At 56.9% G+C, this 22,134-nt stretch overlaps 7 protein-coding genes across 7 annotated transcripts; 2 read left to right on the top strand and 5 right to left on the bottom strand.

Moving 5' to 3' along the window:
• Positions 1 to 197: 197 nt before the first annotated feature.
• On the bottom strand, positions 198 to 1,698 carry SODALDRAFT_333560 (NADH:ubiquinone oxidoreductase 14kD subunit). Its single transcript, XM_028612009.1, has 3 exons — positions 1,349 to 1,698; positions 833 to 939; positions 198 to 744 (listed from the first exon to the last, which is right to left on the bottom strand). Exons 1-3 carry the CDS (start codon positions 1,397 to 1,399, stop codon positions 543 to 545), a joined length of 360 nt encoding a protein of 119 aa, XP_028465611.1. The 5' UTR covers positions 1,400 to 1,698; the 3' UTR covers positions 198 to 542.
• Positions 1,699 to 3,015: 1,317 nt separating this feature from the next.
• Positions 3,016 to 6,123, bottom strand: SODALDRAFT_174755 (hypothetical protein). The gene is made up of 2 exons (XM_028607018.1): positions 6,053 to 6,123; positions 3,016 to 5,993 (listed from the first exon to the last, which is right to left on the bottom strand). Exon 2 carries the CDS (start codon positions 5,909 to 5,911, stop codon positions 3,116 to 3,118), a length of 2,796 nt encoding a protein of 931 aa, XP_028465612.1. The 5' UTR covers positions 5,912 to 5,993; positions 6,053 to 6,123; the 3' UTR covers positions 3,016 to 3,115.
• A 1,973-nt stretch (positions 6,124 to 8,096) lies between these two features.
• On the bottom strand, positions 8,097 to 12,462 carry SODALDRAFT_333562 (condensin complex component cnd1). Its single transcript, XM_028612010.1, has 4 exons — positions 11,961 to 12,462; positions 11,230 to 11,741; positions 10,845 to 11,110; positions 8,097 to 10,753 (listed from the first exon to the last, which is right to left on the bottom strand). The coding sequence occupies exons 1-4, from the start codon at positions 12,197 to 12,199 to the stop codon at positions 8,105 to 8,107; spliced, it is 3,666 nt and encodes a 1,221-aa protein (XP_028465613.1). The 5' UTR covers positions 12,200 to 12,462; the 3' UTR covers positions 8,097 to 8,104.
• Positions 12,463 to 12,888: 426 nt separating this feature from the next.
• SODALDRAFT_312099 (kinase-like protein) lies at positions 12,889 to 14,911 on the top strand. The gene is made up of 2 exons (XM_028609190.1): positions 12,889 to 13,453; positions 13,527 to 14,911. Exons 1-2 carry the CDS (start codon positions 13,147 to 13,149, stop codon positions 14,723 to 14,725), a joined length of 1,506 nt encoding a protein of 501 aa, XP_028465614.1. The 5' UTR covers positions 12,889 to 13,146; the 3' UTR covers positions 14,726 to 14,911.
• Positions 14,912 to 15,094: 183 nt separating this feature from the next.
• Positions 15,095 to 16,575, bottom strand: SODALDRAFT_351038 (60S ribosomal protein L27a). Its single transcript, XM_028613512.1, has 5 exons — positions 16,460 to 16,575; positions 16,103 to 16,221; positions 15,988 to 16,033; positions 15,387 to 15,588; positions 15,095 to 15,329 (listed from the first exon to the last, which is right to left on the bottom strand). The coding sequence occupies exons 1-5, from the start codon at positions 16,489 to 16,491 to the stop codon at positions 15,279 to 15,281; spliced, it is 450 nt and encodes a 149-aa protein (XP_028465615.1). The 5' UTR covers positions 16,492 to 16,575; the 3' UTR covers positions 15,095 to 15,278.
• A 316-nt stretch (positions 16,576 to 16,891) lies between these two features.
• On the top strand, positions 16,892 to 20,228 carry SODALDRAFT_333564 (DNA repair helicase). The gene is made up of 4 exons (XM_028612011.1): positions 16,892 to 17,165; positions 17,224 to 17,712; positions 17,793 to 18,509; positions 18,590 to 20,228. The coding sequence occupies exons 1-4, from the start codon at positions 17,016 to 17,018 to the stop codon at positions 19,934 to 19,936; spliced, it is 2,703 nt and encodes a 900-aa protein (XP_028465616.1). The 5' UTR covers positions 16,892 to 17,015; the 3' UTR covers positions 19,937 to 20,228.
• SODALDRAFT_312108 (oxidoreductase) lies at positions 19,909 to 21,600 on the bottom strand. Its single transcript, XM_028609191.1, has 2 exons — positions 20,952 to 21,600; positions 19,909 to 20,869 (listed from the first exon to the last, which is right to left on the bottom strand). Exons 1-2 carry the CDS (start codon positions 21,161 to 21,163, stop codon positions 20,284 to 20,286), a joined length of 798 nt encoding a protein of 265 aa, XP_028465617.1. The 5' UTR covers positions 21,164 to 21,600; the 3' UTR covers positions 19,909 to 20,283.
• Positions 21,601 to 22,134: the final 534 nt, after the last annotated feature.

The following is a 22,134-nucleotide window of genomic DNA, read 5'->3' on the forward strand; positions in this document are numbered from 1 at the left end:
GTATGGTCGTATGTGACAGTTTGGTGTTGGTAATTGGCTTATATCGGTATGAGTTGCTAGGAAAATTGGTGATAGAGTCGGCGGGACGGTTGCATGCTGTTTGGTTCCTCCCACCGACTGCCTCGGTGATGATAATTTACGACTTGCCGCAGCAACATGCTTACAGGACGACCAATGCTTTGCTCCAAAATATAGCTGCTGGGAACCGTAAGATACCAATGTTCAATTTGCTCGCTACATTCGTTGCAGGTGTTGAAATCACGAAAGAACGGTCTGTTAAAAGCGCGAGTCAAACTCGATGTTACTCGGTATCGAAGCATGACGGTGTCCATATTGGGACTGAAGACTCGGGGAGGGTTCGGAGTCGGTTGCTTCGGATGGAGTCGTTTGTCGAAACCTCGGCCCATATTCCACGTTACCATAAAAAGAAAAGAAAAGAAAAGAATGACAGGACAAGATCCCATTCCCCTTCGTCTACACGATATATACAACATCCTACATCCCACCAACCAGCCAACTCTTTCCCTCTCCTCCAGGACCGTTTACTTGGTAGTATTCTCCGGCGCCACGGCAAAAGTAGGCCGGACAAACCGATCAGAGTGATACACACGGGTATTCTCGCCCAGCAGCTCCTTCTCGCGCGCCTGGTCCGCGTACCACCGACGCACCTGGTCGCGGTCCTCCTCGGCCTGGAGGAGGGGGATGAGGTGGATGCGCGCCCACATCTTCTCGCGGGCCAGCTCACTGGGGGGTGGAAGATGCGTTCGTTAGCTGACGTTCGTCTCCAAGGTCGGCACTTGGGGAGAGGGAAGGAGAGGGACGGGATACGTACTTGGCTTCCCGGATACCCTTGATGAGCTTGTACCATCCGTAGCCCATGACGGCGCCCATGCCGAGGAGGAGGATGCTGGGGCGGAAGCCGCGCGCGGGGAGGTTGCGCTGTTTGTGGTGGTTAGCATGTCTGTCTTTTTTGTGTGGCAAGTTCGTCTTGGTGCGTCCGGATATTCCCCCAGCCCTCCGTAACCCGCCCTCGACTCGATGGGTGATTGCATGTCGTGGACTTGGTGAGTGCGTTGTCTGCATGCCTCCACAGATCACTGAAAATCTAGAACGTCATGCTCGTCCTTGTTTCGTGGTGATCAACGGGGGAATGTCGGATCATGGATGGTCCACGTTCGAACCATCCACTCGGTTATTTCTTTCCATCCGTCCACCAATCCACCCATTCTCGCATCACCCCCCACACCCTTCTGCTCTTTCCGTCGCCATGACATGTGCAATTGGCATGAAACCCCATTCGATCCGACCAAACCCCGACAACAGCGGAAACAAAAGCCAAGCAACCCACCTTGTACTGGACGGCCTGATAGCCTCCTACGGGCGGCAGATCCTGAGGCATGGTTGTGAATGCGCGTCTCTTCTAAATCACTCCGTGTATCTCTGGTGAATATCTCCCGAACCCGTCACGATGGCAACGGGTCGTCGAAGCCCTGGCAGTTCGGCTATCGTCTTTCGACTCGATTCGATTCGCTTCGTCTCGATCGCTCGCTCGCTCGCTCAATTCGTGAGCTAGGCGACAGGGCGCAGGTCGTAAAACTCGCCTTTTTCGAAGTTCGAATTCAACCACGCGAGGGGTCGTGGTTAGGTGACTTGAGGTCGGGTGAGGTCGTTGTCGAGGACGGTGGTCAATTTCGAATGCGGTGATTGATTGATTCTTGATTCCACTTCCAGCCTCGGAAGAATATGGCACGATTACATAAGACGACCTTTCGTTGAATTGGTCAGTCCAATTGGACTGTTTTCATTGGCCTGACTCGGTTACTCATCCGGCCCGCGTTGTTACTCACCGGCTCACCTGCTTCACCGGCCTCACCGAGCTCCTGAAACCAGACATCTCGCACTCTGGTGGTGACGGATGACAGACAAAGACCCTCTGATAAGACTCTAGTATATATGACATTGTATACAGTTATATTAATGTTAATAAGAAGATATCCGTTAATGATGATGCCCATAGCGATGCTCAGAACACTTTAAGCATACATTCACGACAACGTATTATATTGCTTCCTCTGCTTTATGGTAACTGCGTATCATAACGGCGACATCCACCCAAAATATATATTTGAAGCGCGCAAAACCCTGAACCCCAGCATCTGCATTCAATTGCCTACCCATTAACATATATCTCTACTCAATATGCTCTGCGCCAAAGCCTTGAAGCACAAATCACCCACCAAAGCGCCCGTCCTCCGTGCAGCGCAGATAATAAAGAAACGAAGAAGAGGAAAAAAGCAATACTAGCGGTAGCAATAAGAACCCCCAAACCCCACAAAGCCCTTTTGTTCCTTCAGCAGAGAAGTAGGAGAAAAAGACATTTCCGTCAAAACGCCCACGCCATGCAACACAACACCAATGCCTGCCTTGCCTTGCCTTGCCATGTCCATGTCGTGCCTTTGCCTTGACCTTGCCTTGACCTTGCCTTGACCATGACCTGTACCTTGACCTTGACCTTTCCCTGTTCGCCTCTGCTGCCTCTGCCATTCGCATTTTGCGCCTCGGAAAGAGCTGGGTATACTGAGAACAAAGTAGAATGGGAGACAGAAAGGAAAAGCAAAACTAAAATAAATAATAATAATAATAATAATAATAATAAACAAACACCCTCGGACCATACTCAGAGTCAACCGACAAGTTGCGCGAGTTGGATGGATTCCCTCTTGGGTAGAACAGCAGTGGTGGTGGCGAATGGCCCGCGAGCAAGTCGCCCTGAAATGATATACCGTCGTCCTGTGGTTCCGCCGACATCATATGTAGAATGTGGGAGACAGAAAAACTCATCTCCTTCAACCGAGTCACCTCGGCGTTCGTTCGTGCCAGGTCGGTACATCCGCTGGACAGAATCTGGCTTCTAGCCTTCGCTCACGTTGAGCTCCTTCTCGAGCTCGGCCTCGAGGGCCGCCACCAGTTCGGCGTCGGCGTCCCAGTCGGCGTGTTCTCGACCGTAGTAGCTTTCGCCCGCCTGCGCAAAGGCCGTCTCCACATCGCCGTCGACATCGTCGTCGTGGCCATGATGCCGGGGATGACAGTTGCCGTTGACGCAAGGAGGAGGCTTCTAACCCCCGGTCGCGTCCGCCTCAAGCTCCTTCTCGAGTTCCGCCTCGAGATCGGCCCCAAAGTCGTCGTCGTCGTGGTCGTTGTCGTCGTCTTCAGCGTTTGCCGCGTCATTATTGTTGCCGCCACTGCCAGCAATCTTCTTCTGCGCCGCCGCCACTTCGTCTTCGTCGCCCGTGACCTGCGGCGTAGGGAGACTGCTGCTGGTCGACTCGCCGCCCGCGTACGACGGCATGTGCACCACCCCACTCAGCTTGGACGCGCCGCGGTCCTTAGCCACGCGTTGCCTCTTGGCGAGGACGCTCCCTTCGCGTTCCGAATCGTCGTCGTCCCCGTCGTGGTCGGCCGCTTTCCGTTTGGTCCCGCCGGGGCCGGACTTTTGGGATCCGTCTTCGTCCGAGACGCCTCCTTCCGACTCGTCGGCTGTGCCGCGCGATGATGATCCGCCGTCACCGTCACCGTCACCCTCACCCTCACCCTCACCATCCTCCGAGTCGTCGACGTCGCTGCCGAGAAACTCGCGCATCTCGTCGTCAATACCGCCCCAGTCGAACGTTTTCAGGTCATCAATGGGGCTCCCGGCGCTGAAATCGGGCGCGAAATCATCGTCCCCGTCACCGTCGTTGGCATTTTCCTCGTCTTCGTCGTCGTCTTCATCCGCACCTTCAACGTCCTCGTCGTCCTCGTCGAACAAGTGCTGTTCGGTGAGCGGCAACGTGCCGGGCTCGCCAGTCGTTCCCGATGCGGTGCGGTTCGCGTCGGTCTCGGTCTCGGTCTCGGCCTTGCCCTGGTACTGGTCATTGCCCTGGTCCTGGCTCCCGGCCCTTCCGTCGACAGCAACGCCGTTGCGTCTCCTCTCGTGGGACGTCGGCACATGAACGACGTAGGGTGTCTCGTCAAGGTGCCTCCACTGGCTCAGACAGTCGGTGAGCCAGTTTTGGTTGACAATCTTGATGCTCGGAATGCGCAAGGCCTGGCGGACTTTCTGGGTCCCCGTGCGGGAGGGCGCCACGACGACGTGGGTGACGTTGTTGGTGACCCTGGTCTGGATCTCGGCGCCGAAGCTCATGGCCTGCAGACCGATTTCGGATTGCATCACGTCGATGCCCAGGGGTACAATGCCCGACATGACGATGACGGTGTCCTGAAGGACCCTGGACTTGAGCTCGTCGAGCACCTCGCCGACGTCGGGCACCATGGAGAGGTCGACGCCGTCGTCGGCCGACTGTTTGCGATGCCTCTCGTGCGAGGGCGCCTGCTTGGGAGGCGAATCGCGGCGGGCGGCCCGCTTGGCGTCGTAGAGCTTGTAAAACTCGGTATGGATTTCCGTCAGGTGTTGCTGGAGGTGGAAGAGCTCTTCGTCGTCGTCACGAAGCACTTGAGAGCGGTGGTGATGGTGCTCGCCGTCTTCCGAGTCGGTGGTCTCGCTTTCTTTGTCCAGGGCTTCTTGGAGGTGGAGCAGCGGCCGGTCCTTGATCTGATGTTCCAACGACCGCTCCTGCTCCTTGGTCTGCTCTATCTGCAGCTGTTTGTCGTCGCCGTTGCTCATGCTGATCAAGTCATCGATGGCAGACGGTCTGTTGGTGGTGGAGGGGGCCGTGGCACCAGACGGTGTGGTGGCGTTGGAGTTGGTGTTGGCATTCCCGTTGATAGTAGGAGTGGTGGTACTACTGGTGGCATCAGTAGTGGTAGTAGCGGCAGTAGTGGCAGTAGTGGGAGTAGTGGCAGTAGTGGTAGTGCTAGTGGCAGCAGGCGCCGGCGCGATGGGTGCCGGCAACAGGTCGCGGCGCTTAGGCAAGAAGCTCGAGTTTATGTCACCGATGCCCTTGAAGAAATCATAGGGGACGACCTTGATGAGGTTGGGACGGTTGCGGGGCCAAACATCAGCGCGATCATCAATGATGACGACCATGTTGGTGCTGACGGGGAAGAGGCGCTGAAGGCTCTTGGCCAGAATACTCCCATTCTCATCGCGGCTGATGACGCGGTTGCCGAAGAGCTTCTGGTGGGGGTCGACGATCTTGGCAATGTTGAGGGCGTAGGCGCGGGTGCCCATGGTGTAGACGTGGAGCTCGTACCTCTCGGCGATGGCCTCGAGGAAGTCGACGAGGCCGGGGCGCATCTTGACGTAGTACCAGCAGCCCGAGGTGACGGCGCCGCGCGGGGCGGCGGCGTCGTCGTTGAGCTGGAAGCGGCGGACGTCCTTGACGGCGTCGTAGTTGGGGTTGGACGGGTCCTCCATCCACTCGCCGACGGTGGGCTCGATGCAGGCGTGGATGATGGTCTGGTCGAGGTCGACGACGAGGCTGAGCTTGCGCTGGCGGAGGAGGCGGCGCTGGGTGTCGTGCTCGGCGCGGGTGGCGAGGCCGCTGCTGACCATGAGGCCGGTCTGGTCGTGGGTCATGTTGATGGTGGCGCGGTGGGTGTCGAGGCTGTCGGAGGCCCAGGAGACCTCGGTCATGTCCTTGCCGCAGACGGCGCAGAGCCCGTGGAACTGGATCTCGTGGCTGCAGGCCTCGTCGACCTCGAGGCAGGGCAGGTCGCGGTGGACGGGGTCGCCCTCGCGCAGGAGCCAGGCCTTGAGGGTGCCCTCGACGGGGCTGTCCCAGGTGGCGACGGTGGTCTGCTCCTCCTGCCAGGCGGAGCCGGAGACGTGGTCGCCGACCTCTTTCATCCATTTGAAGGAGTATTCCAGAATGCTTTCTTGTCGCTGGACGGGATCGCCGGGGGATTTGAGGAGTTTGGTGATGGTGATGGGGTAGCGCAAGCGCGTACCCAGGCAGATTTGCTTGCCCATGACACTTGTGGGGGCAGGCGACGCTGTATTTTGCTTTCGCTTTTGCTTGTGCGACCTACAAATCGTCGAGTTTTAACTGATTCTAGAGAGAGGTAGTTAGCAGGTGACGGTCAAAAGAAAGAAAAAGAAAAAAAGACATACCTTGGGAGGAGCTTCCCCGATGGTACTCAAAATGGGTGTGGGTGAAGGTTCCAATCCCATGGCATCGAGCCGGGGTGGCAGACGCGACAAAATGTCGAGGATCGCGAATCGCGTAGTGGGCACGGGTGCTTTCTTCAAGAAGTTCTGAGCAAGCGCAACTTGAAGAAGCAACAATGATGCGAAGGGGCAGGTAAGGTAGGTAGGTGGAAGGTCGGATAGGCGTGGATGTATTCCGTATTCCGTATTCCGTATTCCGTACTCCGTATTCTGTACCGGTATTCCGCACTCGGTAGCTTGCTGGTGGCAAATGGAAGGAAGCTATTCCGAAATGGGAGAATCTGCGAGATTCGGGTGTTTTTGCGCGCGTGTGTGCGTATGAGAGAGGCGGATAGAGAGTAAGATCAAGATGGTGTGTTGATGTTGACACGAAGGTGTTGGAGTATCCGTAGATCTGGAGGGTGATGTGGTGATGGGTGGGACAGAATTGAGTGGGAGAAAGCTAGTAGCTATTTCCAAATTGTTGGTTGTGACGGCGATGGAAAGATTGTGATCGTGATCGTGATCGTGATCGTGACGGGGAAAGCGGTGGAGGACGTTTCTCGGAAGTCGCAGTTATGAATTTCCGTCGATGGGGCTCCACAATGCGACTGTGACAACTCCACAGTGACGCCACCACAGCAGCTGCGAGGGTCGCGACAGCCGACTGGGCAGTGGTGACAGTGGAGAGGGGAAGGAGGTACCTAAGGTAAGGTAGCTTAAGTACTGTATGTACTCGGTACTCCGGACTCTAAGGTAAGGTAGGTACTCTCAAAGGACGGGAAATGTTCGATATGTAAGGGTGAATAGTATCCGTATATAGCAATCCGGCTCGGTAATTTTGTCGAAATGCAGACAAGAAGACCCAAATAGCTGACAGGCTAGTGTATCTTCTTTTGCCCTCTCTTTTTCCGGAGCCTTTGTGTTGGGTTATGCGCCAAGGGACCAGGTGGAATGGATGTAGAGGTGGAGGTAGGGGTGAGGTGAAGGTAAGGCGAAGGTAGTGTACGGTGAGAGCGAGAGATGAAGTAACGTGGGGGGATCCTTTTTTGGGAGCTTCGGTCTGCCGTATGTCGGTCGTACAATGTCGTCGGCCGGGAAAATACCTGGTAAGAACAACCAACCCAAAAAGGCGGGAAAGGCATAATAAAAAGAGGTGGGATGCCACGTCCTATTTGTACTTACCCGTCCTCCCCTTTGTGTCCAACTGCGGGGTCCCGGCTGACAACGCCTGTCAACTGTCTGTCAGCGTCTGGCAACATACAAATTTCGTTCCCTCTACACCAATCCCGTCGTACTTTGTACTTCGTTGGTTGGTAAGGTACTTAAGCTTAGTGGGATGACGAAACAGGACCAACGGGTGCCTACGAAGTAGACGGTATGGTACTCAATACTGAAGGCGACGAGATGCAAGCTTATTATTTGCTGTATCCAGTACAAAAGAGAAGAATGGGCAGACTTCCAGTTGGTATTCCAAAACTTCCGGTTCCCTTCACTCATCGTATTCGGCCTCGTGGTTCGGGTTGTGCTCGGGTCATCAAAGAACCAAGAACCAAATTCTCTCTCCTTAAGAATCAAAGCGAATATTCCAAACGTTTTTTCTATTCCAATTTATTGTCCTATGATTTATTTTGGTCGTTTCTATCTAAGACTATGTTAGTAGATCGAACCATCTCGCTTCCCTCGAGAGCACAGTGGATATAGCCATCTCTACTCCGTATATCGCTCTATTCCCCATGCCCTCGGTCCCTATTCATGTTGCCCGCAATGGCTTCATTCTTTCCTTTTTTTTTTTTTTTTGATTTATTCTCGTTTTTCTGTTTCTACCTCCTTCCCACCCGGTAGCTGCTAGTACCGCGTCTGGAGTGTTGTAGAGATAAAAGACTTCACGAAGCGAATGTGAATATGCTGTGCTGCTTCTTATTCTCCCACCTGTCCAATTTCTTCACTACCCAGACTCTGTATGAGTATGAATACGATGTAGCATAATGTCATTCCGTCATTCCCTCCAGCTGCTCACGCAGAAGCCTGCACAACCCTAAACCCCTCCGCCACAACCTTCGCAATCTCCTCATTCTTATGCGGCAACAACCCCAGCGCAAACGCCACATCATTCCACTGCCTCTCCGTCTCGCACCGCCCCAGCCTCGCCGCCAGCTTATCCGCCAACTGCCTCGCATGCCGGTCCTTCTCCACGAACCCAAGCAAAAACTTGACAATCCGCCGGAAACTCTCCTCGCCCAGCGACCGCTCCGCCGACAACAACCCAAACATGTCGACAAAGTGGTTGTACACCGCGTTGTCCTTGGTGCTGAGCTCCGTGAAGAACATCCGCGCCAGGTCCGCGATCCGCCGGTCCGGATCCTCCATGCACTTCGCCATCTCCCCCAGCTGGCCCTTGACCTTGACCTGGCCCGCGAGAATCAAGAACGTCAGCGTCATGAGGCACGTGCGCTTCACCGACGCGTCGCCGTCCGCCAGCCGCCGGTACAAAAAGTCCGTGTTCTCGTCGATCAGGTGGTTGAAGCACACCGCCATGTCGCCCAGCGCGATCACCGCGTTGGACCGCACCGTCGGGTCCGGCGACCGCTCCATGATCGTGATGAGCAGCGGGAGGTTGGCCTCGCAGTACTCCGAGCTCACGCACATCAGCTTCGCCAGGCAGAGAGTCGCCGCCGCCTGCAGGCCCTTGTCGGCGTACGTCGTGTTGTTGGCGCAGATCTCCGACACCAGGGGCCCGAAGTGCGCCAGGAGGGAGTCGGATCCGTACAGGAGTTCCCGCTCCCGAATGTCCGCCATGGCGTCGGTAAAGTCGTCTTCCGTCGTGCCGCCGATCAGGTCTAGGTCGTCGCTCTCGGGCACTTGTTTCTCGTCTTCCTCCTTGGACCTCTGCTGCCCCGCCGACCCGGACCCGGACCCGGACCCGGACCCGGACCTGGCCATCTTATCCTTCTCCAGGTCCTGCTTGCGCCGCTTGAAATCGAGCTCGCAGAGTTCGAGGTGCACAATCTGCTTGATGGCCACATGTCCCACGATGAACAGGAGCTGGGAAAGGTTGACCGCCGCGTCGCGCTTGCGGGCCGGCTGCCCAGCCAACGTCGTCTGACTACCATCCCCGTCAGCCCCCCCTGGTGCTGCTGCTGCTGCTGCTGCTACCTGTTGTGTCATCGTCTGCGTCTCGTCCCGTGAGACCGGTCTCGACTGCGGCGCAAAGACGCGCCTCGCCCTCCTCCGGATGATTTCCGAGCAGAGAATATCCGGGTGCTTGGAGATGGAATAAATCGCATTGATCGCCTGCTCCGCGACGCCGTACCACTCCTTGCTCTCCGACGGCACCTCGGTAATGGCGGCCAGCTTAGCCAGCACGGCGTGGTCGTTCGGCAGCCGCGAGAACTTGACGCCCGAGTCCTTGGCCTGCCGGCTCGTGGGATTGATCCGCTGGAGCGCGATGCACGTGTACTTGGCCAGCTGGAGGTCGCTCCGCCCGTGCGCCCCGAGGCCCGTGCGAAGCATCGTCTCCATCTCGCCCACCACGATCTCCGGGCTCGCCGTCGCCAGCATGCCCAGCACGATGATGGCGCCGCGTCGCTGCTTGGGCGAGATCTCCCGCTTCTGCACGCCGTACACCTGCCACAGCTTGGTGACCACGAGCTCTGGGATCATCCCCGCCTTCATCATCGTGCTCAGGAGCTGCTCCAGCGACGTGAGCTCGGCTGGTGTGGCCCCGAACGTCAAGCTGATCATGTTCCGCGCAACGTAGTTGGCCGCGTCGTTCTGGCTGAACGAGTCGGGCGCCTCGAAGAACAGCCGCCGATACGTGTCGATGAGGTGCGTCTGCACGCCCCTGCCTTCGTCGCTGTTCCCCTTGGTCCAGATGAGCCGCAGCATCCGCCGGATGCCCACCTTGTTCTGCTCAATGTTGTAGGCGTCCCCGACCTCGAAGAAGTCCATGGCTTCGATCACCTCGCTCTTGTTCTTGGAGCCGAGGAGCTGGCAGATGATGCCGGTGGCTTCGTGGAGTACGTCGATGAAGCGGAGCGCTTCGCTGTAATACCTCTTCGTTAAGGTGAGTTTCTCGATGGCTTCCGAGGTGGCCGCCTCTTCCTGCGCCCTTCGGACGGCCTCGATCTTTTGTTCTTCCGTCATCGGCTGCTGCTGCTTTTGCGGCGACTCGGGCATCTGGGTAGGGTCATCCAGGAGCGCACTGTCTACCGTGTTGTTCGCGTTGCCTTCCAGGTCCGGCGCGCCGGCCGGTGGTTTAAGCGAGTTGAGCTCCTCGTCCACCTTGTCTAGCCGGGCTTGCCAGTCCTTGCGCGAAAGCTGTGCGCCGTGCATCACGGTGAAGGGATGCGTCTTGATGAGGGTGGCGAGCAGCTTGATGGCGTTGCGTCGCACGTTGCTGCTCTTGTCCTCGAGGCTGCGGCAGGCCAGTTCGGCAGCCCTTTGCCTCCGCTTGGGGAACTTTTGTTCCAGTTCGCACATCTTGATGTAGACCTGAATCGTCCTGCAACGGCTGTAGGGGTTGATGTCGAGGAAGCGCTCTTCCAGGACGTCGAAGAAGGCATTCAGTTGGGACTTGTGGTTCTCTCCCCGTTCTTCTTGCTTGCTGAGGTATACGACCATGTTGCCGCAAACTTCGATGAGGGCGCAGCGGAGAGTGTACGACTTGGGGTCTGGTTAGAAAGAGGAAGAAAAAAAAAAGAAGTAAAAAACCCCCCAAAAGGGGCTGGGGAGGCAGAGTGCTTTCTCTACGAACCTCGCTATCGAGCTGCTTGGCCAGCATGGTCATCTGCTTGATGACCAGCCGAGGCGCCAGCTCGGAGAGCTTGACGACAAACTGGGACACCGACTTGGGCCCCTTGGTGTCGTTACTGTTGAACTCCTTGTTACTGAGCTCGCGCAGAATCTCGTCGGCAAGCTGGGGGTAATCGTAATTATCGGCAAGGATGTGCAAGAACTCGGCCATGGGTTCCGATAGATGCTCGAAGTAGGTCAGGTTCTGGACAATGTTGATTTGCGCGGCTGCAAGAGAATCAAGCCGTCAGCGTTACCCCCTCCATGTTCATTCATGCCACCAAAAGCTTGCCAAGTCGACAACCAAATACTGCAGCACCTGCACCTGCACCTGCACCTGCACCTACCATATCCGTGCCCGTGATGCTTGACGGCAGTGCAGAGCACCTTAAAAGCATACATGCGAATCGTTGTATTCTTCACTCTCTGTTCGCTCTCCAAGACCATATAAACAGGACGCGTCAACAGGCCGATGAAGGTGTCCCGCTCCGAGGTGGTGAGGAAAATCTTGGAAAGCTTGATCCTGAGAACCTTGACCATGATATCGAGGGCGGACTGGAGCTGAGCGGAGGAATCCCAGGTGGCCTCCTGGCCCTTGGGGGCATTCTTCTTCGGCTTTCCCCGACCGCGGGTCACGGGCTGGGCGGAAGACTTCTCGGCGGCTTTGGTTTCGACGGCGGAGATGGTCCATTGTAGCAGGAAGCCGTAGATCTCGAGGAGCTGCTTGTGGTGAGAGAGGGTCTCGTGGTCGTCGGGCGTCTCTAGGTCGGCGTTGATGGCGTCGGCCTCGGCGGAGAGGCCGGACATGACGAGGTCGAAGAGTTTGCTGAGCGCATGGGTGGGGAGGTAGGAAGCGTGCCTGGAAGGTTTGCAACGTTCAGAAAGCTGGTCACGAGGCTGGCTGGTGCGACGACGGACGGAGGAGGCGGAAGAGTTGGGTGTGTCTGTGTGTGTGTGTGGGTGCGTGGTGAGGGGAGCAAGGGAAGAAAGTGTTGAGGATGTTGATGACGGTGATGGTGATAGTGATGATGACAGTGATAGTGACGAGGTTAGGGGCACCGGGGAAATGGGGGCGCACTTTAATAGGAACTGCAGAGAGTCCATGGCAGAAGGGCGCGTAATGGCCTCGGGGTTGTCGGCGACGGCATCGACGATGCGGTCGAGGACCGGGTCGACGACATGGTTAGTGAGGGCCTCGGGCTCGTTTTCGCAATCGAATAGGGCACTGTCGGCCTCGGGCGTGGGGATGGTGGACGGGTCACTCATGTAGTGCTTTAACGCTTCGTTGATGTCGAAGTTGATCGACTCCATAGCCATGGTCGTTGCAACGGGCAGCCCCGGGAGAGGGGAGAAGCAGAGGGAGGGAGAAGCGAGGCCCGGATGGTCGCAGGAGTGTGGGTAAGTAAGGTATGGGTATGTAGGCGTCAGACCAGCCCAGTCGGCCCCAGTCTCTTGCAGAAGAGGGAAGAAGAAAAGTACAACGGATGCGTAGGTGTGTAAGGTAGCTATTAAAGTCAGTATGAAGTAACTAGAGAGAGAATTCCCGCTCGATGGTGCGACTTGGGAAATATGCAAAGGGGTCGGCGGGGTGGAGGGGCGTGGGAGCTGCAGTGGGCATTTGTTGTTGTTTTGGTTTCATCCAGGCGGTGATTACGGTACGTACCTTGGTGGCTGATACCGGCCACGTGCAGGTGGCTGTGCCTGGCAACCAATGTTTTTGTTTTCTTTCCTTTGCAACGAATCAAACGTTTTGGAAGACGCGTCTGGGAGGCTCCCCCGCGTCACTTCCAGGTCTCCACATGGCCATGGTACCCCATACTTCACAAAAGTCGCTGCTACCAAGAGTTACTTCCCGAGCCCCTCCTCTTACTTTACCCGGATAATGTACTAGGTACCTTGCAGCGCAGAAAAGCAAAGAAAAAGTGGACTTGCAGAATCAATTGAACCCCTCCGAAGTCTTCACAAGGGGAAACCAAGCAACCGTCTGCTGACAAAGACACCAACATCGAACAAACCGCAACTCGGGAACCCTGAGAAACACAACACATTCCATCCATCTCGACTATACTCCCTCCGTACTGCCTGTCTCATTCTTTCTTCCCTGCATCACTTCCTGGTCACGTACAATCCAGAGGCTTGTGGAACGTCGACCACTGACTACCTGTCTTCTCACGAACCACGCCCTTCCTCGACGCCCTTGCGCCGTTGTGCCCCGTTCTCTTTCGTTTTAGACAGCGGGGGGGCCTCGGGCCGAGACTGGCGTCATGACCTCGGTACGGCGACGAGGCGTCGAATCCTTTGAGATACACGAGGATGTGCCTCGGACTGAAGACACCGAGATGATGGCAGAGTCGGAACACCCAACAGAAGCGGAAGAACAGGAGGGGGTGGAGGTGGAGGGCGAGGAAGAAGAAGACGAAGACGAAGACGAGGCAGCAGACGAAACTTCGTCCTACAGCTCAGACGACGGGGAAACCGTCGACGAAGGAGTCCAGAATGAGATGGAACGTCTTCAAGATAGTTTCCCCGGCTTCCGACAGAAGTATCGTCTGATTAAACGTATTGGTGAAGGTAAAGTCCATGATCATCACCCCAGCCACCCCAGCCTCAGGGAGGCGTATGCTTACTTTGACAACTTTGACAGGCACATTCTCCACTGTTTACAAGGCCGAAGACCTCCTTTACGACCAATATGATAACCTCTGGGATCTCGATGAGAAGGAAAACCAGGTCGGCAAGTGGACGCCTCCGCCATTACGACGCCTCCACGGTGCAAACCACACGAACAGCAGGGCCGTCTCCCGCGAGCCCCAACGACGCCGGCCCAGGTTCGTCGCCATCAAGAAAATCTACGTCACCTCCTCTCCCCTGCGCATCCTGAACGAGCTCGAACTGCTCCACGACCTCCGCAACTGCCCCTCCGTCTGCCCCCTCATCACCGCCTTCCGCCACACCGACCAGGTCGTCGCCATTCTGCCCTACTTCCGCCACGAGGACTTCCGCGACTACTTCCGCCAGATGAAGGTCCCGGACATCGCCATCTACCTGCGCTCCCTCTTTACGGCCCTCGGCTTCGTGCACGACCACCACATCCTCCACCGCGACATCAAGCCCACCAACTTCCTCTACGACCCGGCCACGCGCCGCGGCGTGCTCGTCGACTTTGGGCTCGCCGAGCGCGAAGGCTCCGACGCGAAACCCTGCCTCTGCCACGAGCCGCGCGAGGTGCGCAAGCTGCGCGTCCACAACAGCGCCGCCGCCCTCAACGGCTCGCAAGCGGGCTACCCCAAGAACGACACCCGACCGTCCCGCCGCGCCAACCGCGCCGGCACGCGCGGCTTCCGCGCCCCCGAGGTGCTGTTCAAGTGCACCGAGCAGACCACCAAGATCGACATCTGGAGCGCCGGCGTCATCCTCCTCACCATCCTGAGCAAGCGCTTTCCGTTTTTCAATTCCGCCGACGACGTCGAGGCCATGGTGGAGATTGCTACCATTTTTGGGTACAGGCGCATGCGCGTCGCCGGCCTCCTCCACGGGTGCATGTTCGAGACGAGCATCCCTACCATCGGCACTGCGGGGTTCTCCCTCGACAAGATCATCTTGTGGTCGACCTGCCGCACGCCTGGCAGCTCCGAGGATGGGAACCCCGAGGGGAAGCCCCTGACCGAGGAGGAGAAGGTTGCCGTAGGGTTTCTGGAACGGTGTTTGGACCTCGACCCGTCCAAGCGGATCAGTGCACGCGAGGCGCTGAAGCATCCTTTCTTGCGCGAACCGGAGTCGGAGAGGGATGCGGTCGACTTGACCGGCGATGGGGATGACGATGAGATGGATCTGGTTGCATAAGGCCGCCGATCCTTGCTTACGCTTTTAACAGTATACATGACATGTCGTGACATGGCACAGCGATATGGAGTTGGAGTAGCATTTGTCTCTGGGGGGATCGCGACGACCGACAAGTCATGATGACGGACTCGATTATGTATAATATCATAATTATGTATGATACCATAAATGATGATCGTGACCCCGGACAAGCCCATGTAGAATTACCCCGTGTCCATGTCCAAGCCGGTCATGCAAAGAGACGTACAACGTACAACGTCCAACGTACAGCGTCGTGGCAACGACAACATGGAGAAATCAACCCTTTTTCATTTCGGTCTAACTCCATGGAAGGTCAAAGTTCTTCATGCAATGCGAGAGAAGCCATTTCCCATTTGGCCCGTTTCCCTGTCCTGTCCCAACCGGCTTGAAGTGACAAATAAAGGCGGTCCGCCCCCCCGCCGCGGTAAACAGAAACGCGGCATGCTCGTCGTTGCATTCACATCATCGCCCCGGTGCCGGGTTTAATCTTCCCCATGCTTCCCATTTTCCTTTCCTTCGTTCTATCCCCCCTTTACGCCACCAGTTGAACAACGCCACCGGCCTCGGTGATCTTCTTCTCTGCCTGTATAGACGGTTAGCATTGTGAAGCTGAGGTGAGAGAACGACAACAAATACGCACCAACTTGCTGACCCACCGGGCCTTGACGACGATAGGAATTTCAGGGAGGCGGCCCTTTCCGAGAAGCTTGGAGTAGCCGAGGGGGAGGAGGTCGATGACGGGAACGGTGTCCTTCTTCTCGCCGGAGATGTAGGCCTCGCGCTCCTCAGCGGGGACGAGGGTCCAGAGCTTGTCCAGGTTCACCACGGGCTTCCAGAAGTGGCTATTTGGCAGTTAGCGTTTTTTTTGTCCATGGAATACTAGTCCGGTCGCATTTTTCATCTGGCTCGGTCGGACCCAATGTGCTCTGTGCAGTTGTCGTCGCATGGTGGGGATCGATGGCGCCTAGAGTCGACCCCAAGGCCAGGCGGCCGAAAGGATCCATAACGTTTGTTGTTCTGCCGTACGTGGCCGTCGCGTATGTTCTTGATCGAAGACTCTGGCGTCTCTTTCCACCCTCCTCAGCTCCACCTAGTTGAAAGGGACCCGCACATCCGTTTCGTCAGGTGAAATTCGAACGGCGAGTCTTCGGGCCCAGGAGCACATTCGGTCTCGAATTCGAGTCGACAGATGAAAAGTGCGACCACGGCAGGTTCAGGGGAGACTGTCGGGGTTCACATACTTTGGCTGCTTGTGGAAGTACCGCATGCCGACCTTACCGAAGTAACCTGCACGATATTAGCCACGACACACCTCTCCCCCAACAGAGGGACGACTCCAGGGGGGTTGAAACATACCAGGATGGTACTTGTCGAGGTTGGTGCGGTGGTGGTGCTGACCACCGGCCATACCACGACCACCGGGGTGCTTGCGGTGCTTGCCGACACGGCCATTACCGGCGGACACATGGCCGCGACTGAGACGCAAATGTCAGCTCAGACTGTCTTTTGCTTGTTCTCCAATTCCGCTGCTTCCCATATCCCAACAATCTCCGACGCGCTGTGTTGAAAATTTGGCGTCCATTCGTCCTCCCATTGTCTCTCCAACTCTTGCCCATACATCTGACCGTCCCCTCCAGGGCTGCGCGGCCCCACCCCAGTCCAATTCGGGTTCAAATCATGGCCAAAAGTAAAAGGAAGCTCGGGGCAACGTACTGCTTGCGGGTCTTCGAGAGGCGGGTAGGCATGGCGACGGTGGTGTGGTGAGTCGCACTGCTGTGGTGAGTGACGAGGTCGTCTCGATGGTGTTTTTGGGAGTCGGGCAGAGAAATTTCTCGCTTTGTGAGTGTGAGTGCTGGCTGCGGGTTGGCGTGGGCGGGTGAGTGGACCATCGGGGCTGGAATTGTGGGGCCGAAAATATCCCAGAAATTGTTAAGCGGACCAAGGGCTGTCTGCCCTAAGGGCTTACGTAATACTTTTGTGTTCGGGTGTCACATGACTGCTTCCGAACTTGGTCAGATGTAGCTTTGTATACCATCTCAAACGGGAGCTTGGGCCACCGGACAAAGACACTCAGAAGGTACATGTACGAAGTACATCTCCGTGTCGGTGAAGAGACAGGGGAAGGAACATTTTCTCCATCTCGCTGCACGCACTGCGAAGGATTCACCTCACCGAGACACTCTCATCCCTCATCAGTCTATTCCTGATAGTCAATACCCACCTCTGTTGGATTCTTCTTCCATGTTCGACTTCTCTTCTTACACATGAAATGGACATGGACACAACCTCGAGCAATGCCATTGACTTCCATCATCCATACACGCCCTACGATGTCCAGACTCAGTTCATGACGACGGCATATAACGTCCTTGAAACTGGCCAAGGACAGATTGGTATTCTAGAAAGTCCCACGGGAACAGTGAGTCCTTGTTCAGCCTCTGACTCCTTGGGTTTTACCACGTCTCACACCAACACAGGGCAAGTCGCTTTCCCTCATCTGCGCAGCACTCACGTGGCTCAGAAACCACAAGTCCAAGCAGTACGAGGTGTCCCTTCAGACAGTGGGCGACGATATCAAGGATGAGCCTGATTGGATCGTCGAGCAGATGCTCCGCCGGAAGCGGGACGACTTGTCCAGGACATGGGAAGAGCGGGAGCAACGGCTGGAAAGGATCCGGTTGAAGGAGAAGGCTGATGCCGTGCGCAGTGCCAAGCGGCGCCGCGTAGATGACGGCCGCGAGAAGTCATCGACCAGCAAAGCGCGGGCTTCCGATGAAGATACAGATACCGAGTGGCTTCTGGACGACGTCGATCACGAGTCGGCCGAGTCGAAAGCTGGCCATGGCGATGGCGACGTATTCGCCGGTCTCAGCAAGGAAACAAGAGACACATTGAGTCTCTTCGGACTCGGTCACTCGAGCACCAAGCAGGACGATGAAGATGTCATGGTCGAAGATGGCGTCAAGGTGCGCAGTCTTTCACACCCCAAGAATCACGGCCCTCTTGATGCCATGTCCCTGTTGGTAACAATGTCCCCTTTCAATAGATCTTTTATGCCTCGAGAACCCATTCCCAACTGTCTCAATTCGTGTCTGAGCTCCGTCGTCCCGTCTTCCCCTCCTCTCTCCCGTCCTCTCTCAGTCCACAAGACGAGAAGAAGACGGAACGCGCCCAAGAACAGGTCAAGCATCTGCCGCTGTCCTCGCGGCAAAAGCTGTGCATCAACCCCTCCGTGGCCCGCCTTGGGTCCCAAGCTGCGATCAACGACCGTTGTTCTGAGCTGCAGCAGGCCAAGTCCAAGCAGAAGTGCCCTTACATCCCAAAGGAGGACAAGTTGAGCCAGACCCATCAGTTCCGCGACACGGCCCACGCCACGGTACCGGACATTGAGGATCTGTATCACCTGGGGAAGACCCTGGGAGTGTGCCCGTATTACGCGTCGCGGGCGGCCATTGCAGGCACAGAGATCATCTCGCTCCCGTACCCGTTGCTTCTCCAGAAAACCGCTAGGGATGCGCTGGGTATCAAGCTGGAGGGAAATATCGTCATCATCGACGAGGCGCACAATATCATGGACGCAGTGGCCAACGCGTACGCATCGCAAATCCGTCTCGGTGAGTTGAAGAGAGCCCGGCAAATGCTGGGCGTTTACGTCAAGAGGTTTGGCAAGAAGCTCAAGGGCGAGAACCGGGTGTTTGTCGGCCAAATAGGCAGGGTCGTGGAGGGGCTCAGTGAGTGGATGGACGGTGCGCTGAAGCTCAAGGTATGCTGCATTGCACAATCTGACGACATGGAGGGTCTATTCTCAAGGATTTCTTTTACTTACTCGCTGGCATCGCACAGAACGACCAAGGCATCGTCGATTCGAGGGAGCTTCTTCGCTCGAAAGGCATAGACCAAATCAACCTGTTCAAGCTGATCCAGTATATCCAAGCATCCAAGCTCGCCTACAAGATCGAAAGCTACGCGGCTCACATCGAGGAAGAAAAGGACCCGAGCAAAGGGAAAAGAGCACCAAAGTCATCGACACCGGTCCTCCACACGCTTCACTCGTTTCTCGTATCCCTGACCAACCTCAGCTCAGAAGGCCGCATCTTCTACCAGAAACTCCAAGGACCGACACCCGACATCCAACTCTCCTACCTACTTCTCTCCCCAACTCATGCTTTCTCATCCGTCGCCACCACTGCCCGTGCGGTCATACTCGCCGGTGGCACCATGTCACCGTTCGGAGACTACAAAGACCACCTTTTCCCCTACCTGGCGGGCGACAAAATCACCACGCTGAGCTGCGGCCACGTCATCCCCCCCTCGAATCTCTGCGTCTGGACGCTGGCTGCCGCACGGGCGGGGGATGCGACGTCGACGTTCGAGTTTAGTTTTCAGCGGAGAGGCGACAAGACCATGGTGAACCAGCTCGGCGTGGCCATCTCGAACATGTGCGCGGTCGTTCCGGATGGCGTTGTCGTGTTCTTCCCTAGCTACGGGTATTTGGACCAGGTCATCGCGACGTGGGAGGCGAGACAACCAGGGGAGACCAAGTCGGTTTGGGAGCGGATGCAGGAGCGCAAGGCCGTCTTTCGGGAGGCGAAGGGGGGATCGAGCGACGAGGTTCTCGAGGCGTATAGCGCTGCCATTCTCGGCGGAGCAGCCACGACGTCGTCGACAAGTTCAACTGCGCGGGGCGCTTTACTGCTCAGCGTGGTAGGCGGCAAGATGAGCGAGGGCATCAACTTTTCGGACCGTCTCGGCCGCGCCGTCGTCATCGTCGGGCTTCCGTACCCGAACATGCAGTCGCCCGAGTGGAAGGCGAAGACGGAGTACGTCGAGGCCACGACGCTGGGGCGTCTGACGGACCCTGCACGCGAGGGAGGACCGACGAAGAGAGATGAAGCGGTGACAGCGGCGAAACAGGCGGCCCGGGAGTTTTACGAGAACGCGTGCATGAGGGCGGTGAACCAGAGCATCGGGCGGGCTATCCGGCATCGCGGGGACTATGCGGCCATTGTGCTCTGCGACCGACGGTACGGGACGGAGAGGATCCGGGGGAAGCTGCCGGGGTGGATTCGCGGGGCGATGAGGGAGAAGAGTGAAGAGGGGGGGCTGCCGCAGTTGATGGGAGCTTTGAGCGGGTTCTTTAGGGAGAAGAGGCAGAAAGGGGGGGGGGGAGTGAAGCTGGGTGATGGATGAGCCTCGGCTCCTCAGCTTCTCATTGCCTCTCACTCTCATTTCTTTCGCAACGAAATGTGGACAGCGAACATGAACGACCTAAGAAAGGCACGAAAGCGAAGCATTCTGACATGTAGACGCATCATATTTTGAGGAAAGAAGAAAAAAACCCTGGCACATCAAACTCCCAAAAGACAAGACGCCGGACCTCGGCTTCATGGTAGCGATTATCATCAACAAGACACAAGACCTCGCGTCCTCAGCTTGGAACTCAAACATCCAAGCCACCAGACCCCTTCTGCTAACCATGCAATTGACACTACTACCGTTACGCATATCGTCATGCACATACAGACGCCCACGCCCGCTTAGTTGAAGGTGGCCTCCTTGGTCCAAATGTTCATGCCAACCTTCTGTCCCTTGATGACAGGCAAGCCAGCATGCAGAACCCTCACATCACCCACCCTCATCCCAGCGGGATCCTGCCTCAGGTTCGACCAGTAGACAGCATTGCCCTCCACGGCGCGGAAAGTGACGCCACTGTCGTAGTCGTTGTCGCACTCGATGAACTTGCACCAGCCGTTGCCTGGAGGGGGCTTGAGCTTGGGGAAGGCGGTGCCGCCGCCGACAATGTCGTCGCTGACGGAGACGTAGGCGAAGAAGCTGGAGACGCGGTTGCCGCCGCGGCCGACGTCGGCGTGGCCGCCGGGCTTGGTGGCCTCCTTGTTGAACCAGTCGACGTGGAACTGGTACTGCTCGCCCGGGTTGTAGCGGACCAGCTGGATGGGCTCGATGTTGGTGGAGGGCATGTCGAGGCCCTGGAAGTGGCGGGCGCGCTCGGAGATGCAGCGGGCCACCTCGTCGGAGGGGGCGGTGGTGGAGGAGGAGGTGCGGACGTTGGAGACGACGTCGCCTTCTGCGCCTGCTACGTTGGAGCGGTAGAAGGTGCCGTTGCTGCAAGTTGTTAGGGCAATTTCGTTGACGAGAGAGGAGAAGCAGAGAAGCAGAGAAGAAGGGGGGGGGAGGATGAACTCACGTTACTCTCATCATATGCTGGCGCTCAAACGGGGTGAGAAAGTTCTCAATGTAGATGACGACGGGGTCTGCCGACAGAAGCGAAATCTCGTAACCGGAGTGGTCGCACTTGTAGCCTTCGAGGCTGTAGTGTTCCAAGACCTCCTGGGCGGCTTCCTGGCTGGCGGCCACGGTAGCCAGCGCGAACAGCGCACCGACGAGGGTTGACCTCATAGTTGCGATGCGACTTGGGTGAGAGGAGGGAGTTGAGAGATCAGCGAGAAAAAGGAAACAACCAAAGGTTTAGGTTCACCAAAGAGGAGAGATCACCAAGCCCTCGATGGATCAGCTTTGGCTGCTTGGAGAAAATGGGAGGAGATGGACGAGGGAATCAGTGTTGCGACGGAGGATGGAGGGGCAGGACGATGGAAGAAAGGGGGAAAGTGACTGGACCGACAGGGCGAAGAATAAGATAAACTGGACCTTGAGCTTGAGGGTCGAGGGTTGAGGCCACCTTTGACGTAGCTCGGTTCATGCGCCGGGTGCGCCGAGGAAGAAAGAAAAAGGTCTTGAAGCTATCTCAAGACGGAAGTGCATGAGACGAGACCTTCTCTCAAAGAGGTTATTCGGAACTCGACTCCGAACCCCATGCCACAATGCCCACCATCCAGTCCACCACCAGGGGTCTGATAGGGTCCGGTCTGGAACGAATCAGAGGTTTGAATCCTTTGGCCACATGCGGGCTACGACTACGGGGATAATTTATCCAGGGGGCAGGGGGGCAGGCCAGGGGGCCAGGGGCTCCAGGATAAACTGGAGTTGCCCCAAGAGGGCCAAGACGAAGCTAGACCCGAAATCGTCTGCCGTGTCGGCTCTCCTCTCCCTGTCTTTGTTTCTTCAAGTTCGTTTTCTTCCTCTGCTTCCACCTACTCCGCACAGGAACAACAAGAACCCATCTTTCGAAACCGCAGCAATGCGGCGCATGGAAAGGGGGAAAACGCCGAGATGGTGCCACCATGGGGCCATGGACTCTACGGACAAATCACCCCACTGCTCAAACCGGGGAACCCGAATATGTAGAGGCTGAACGGACGGACCCCTTGTCTGGAAAGGGCCGGACCCACGACCTCGCAGCCAGGCTAACCCCAGATCTGCAACCGGAATTCCCCTTTCTGCTCCGTTGATCGTTTCCGGTAAAGCGGCAT

This window comes from Sodiomyces alkalinus, assembly GCF_003711515.1.
Source record: "Sodiomyces alkalinus F11 unplaced genomic scaffold SODALscaffold_6, whole genome shotgun sequence".
Classification (NCBI taxonomy): Eukaryota; Fungi; Ascomycota; class Sordariomycetes; order Glomerellales; family Plectosphaerellaceae; genus Sodiomyces; species Sodiomyces alkalinus.

Excerpts from the sequence above, each read along its gene's own strand:
- SODALDRAFT_333560 (XM_028612009.1), bottom strand. The coding sequence starts at position 1,399 with ATGCCTCAGGATCTGCCGCCCGTAGGAGGCTATCAGGCCGTCCAGTAC. Across the intron at positions 940-1,348 it reads ATCAGGCCGTCCAGTACAAG|CGCAACCTCCCCGCGCGCGG; the intron begins GTGGGTTGCTTG and ends CACCACAAACAG. Across the intron at positions 745-832 it reads AAGGGTATCCGGGAAGCCAA|TGAGCTGGCCCGCGAGAAGA; the intron begins GTACGTATCCCG and ends TCCACCCCCCAG.
- SODALDRAFT_174755 (XM_028607018.1), bottom strand. The coding sequence starts at position 5,911 with ATGGGCAAGCAAATCTGCCTGGGTACGCGCTTGCGCTACCCCATCACC.
- SODALDRAFT_333562 (XM_028612010.1), bottom strand. The coding sequence starts at position 12,199 with ATGGCTATGGAGTCGATCAACTTCGACATCAACGAAGCGTTAAAGCAC. Across the intron at positions 11,742-11,960 it reads TCTCTGCAGTTCCTATTAAA|GCACGCTTCCTACCTCCCCA; the intron begins GTGCGCCCCCAT and ends CAAACCTTCCAG. Across the intron at positions 11,111-11,229 it reads GCATCACGGGCACGGATATG|CCGCGCAAATCAACATTGTC; the intron begins GTAGGTGCAGGT and ends ATTCTCTTGCAG.
- SODALDRAFT_312099 (XM_028609190.1), top strand. The coding sequence starts at position 13,147 with ATGACCTCGGTACGGCGACGAGGCGTCGAATCCTTTGAGATACACGAG. Across the intron at positions 13,454-13,526 it reads GATTAAACGTATTGGTGAAG|GCACATTCTCCACTGTTTAC; the intron begins GTAAAGTCCATG and ends CAACTTTGACAG.
- SODALDRAFT_351038 (XM_028613512.1), bottom strand. The coding sequence starts at position 16,491 with ATGCCTACCCGCCTCTCGAAGACCCGCAAGCA. Across the intron at positions 16,222-16,459 it reads CTCTCGAAGACCCGCAAGCA|TCGCGGCCATGTGTCCGCCG; the intron begins GTACGTTGCCCC and ends TTTGCGTCTCAG. Across the intron at positions 15,330-15,386 it reads CCCGGTGGGTCAGCAAGTTG|GCAGAGAAGAAGATCACCGA; the intron begins GTGCGTATTTGT and ends CCGTCTATACAG.
- SODALDRAFT_333564 (XM_028612011.1), top strand. The coding sequence starts at position 17,016 with ATGGACATGGACACAACCTCGAGCAATGCCATTGACTTCCATCATCCA. Across the intron at positions 17,166-17,223 it reads TAGAAAGTCCCACGGGAACA|GGCAAGTCGCTTTCCCTCAT; the intron begins GTGAGTCCTTGT and ends ACACCAACACAG. Across the intron at positions 18,510-18,589 it reads ACGGTGCGCTGAAGCTCAAG|AACGACCAAGGCATCGTCGA; the intron begins GTATGCTGCATT and ends GGCATCGCACAG.
- SODALDRAFT_312108 (XM_028609191.1), bottom strand. The coding sequence starts at position 21,163 with ATGAGGTCAACCCTCGTCGGTGCGCTGTTCGCGCTGGCTACCGTGGCC. Across the intron at positions 20,870-20,951 it reads CAGCATATGATGAGAGTAAC|CAACGGCACCTTCTACCGCT; the intron begins GTGAGTTCATCC and ends AACAACTTGCAG.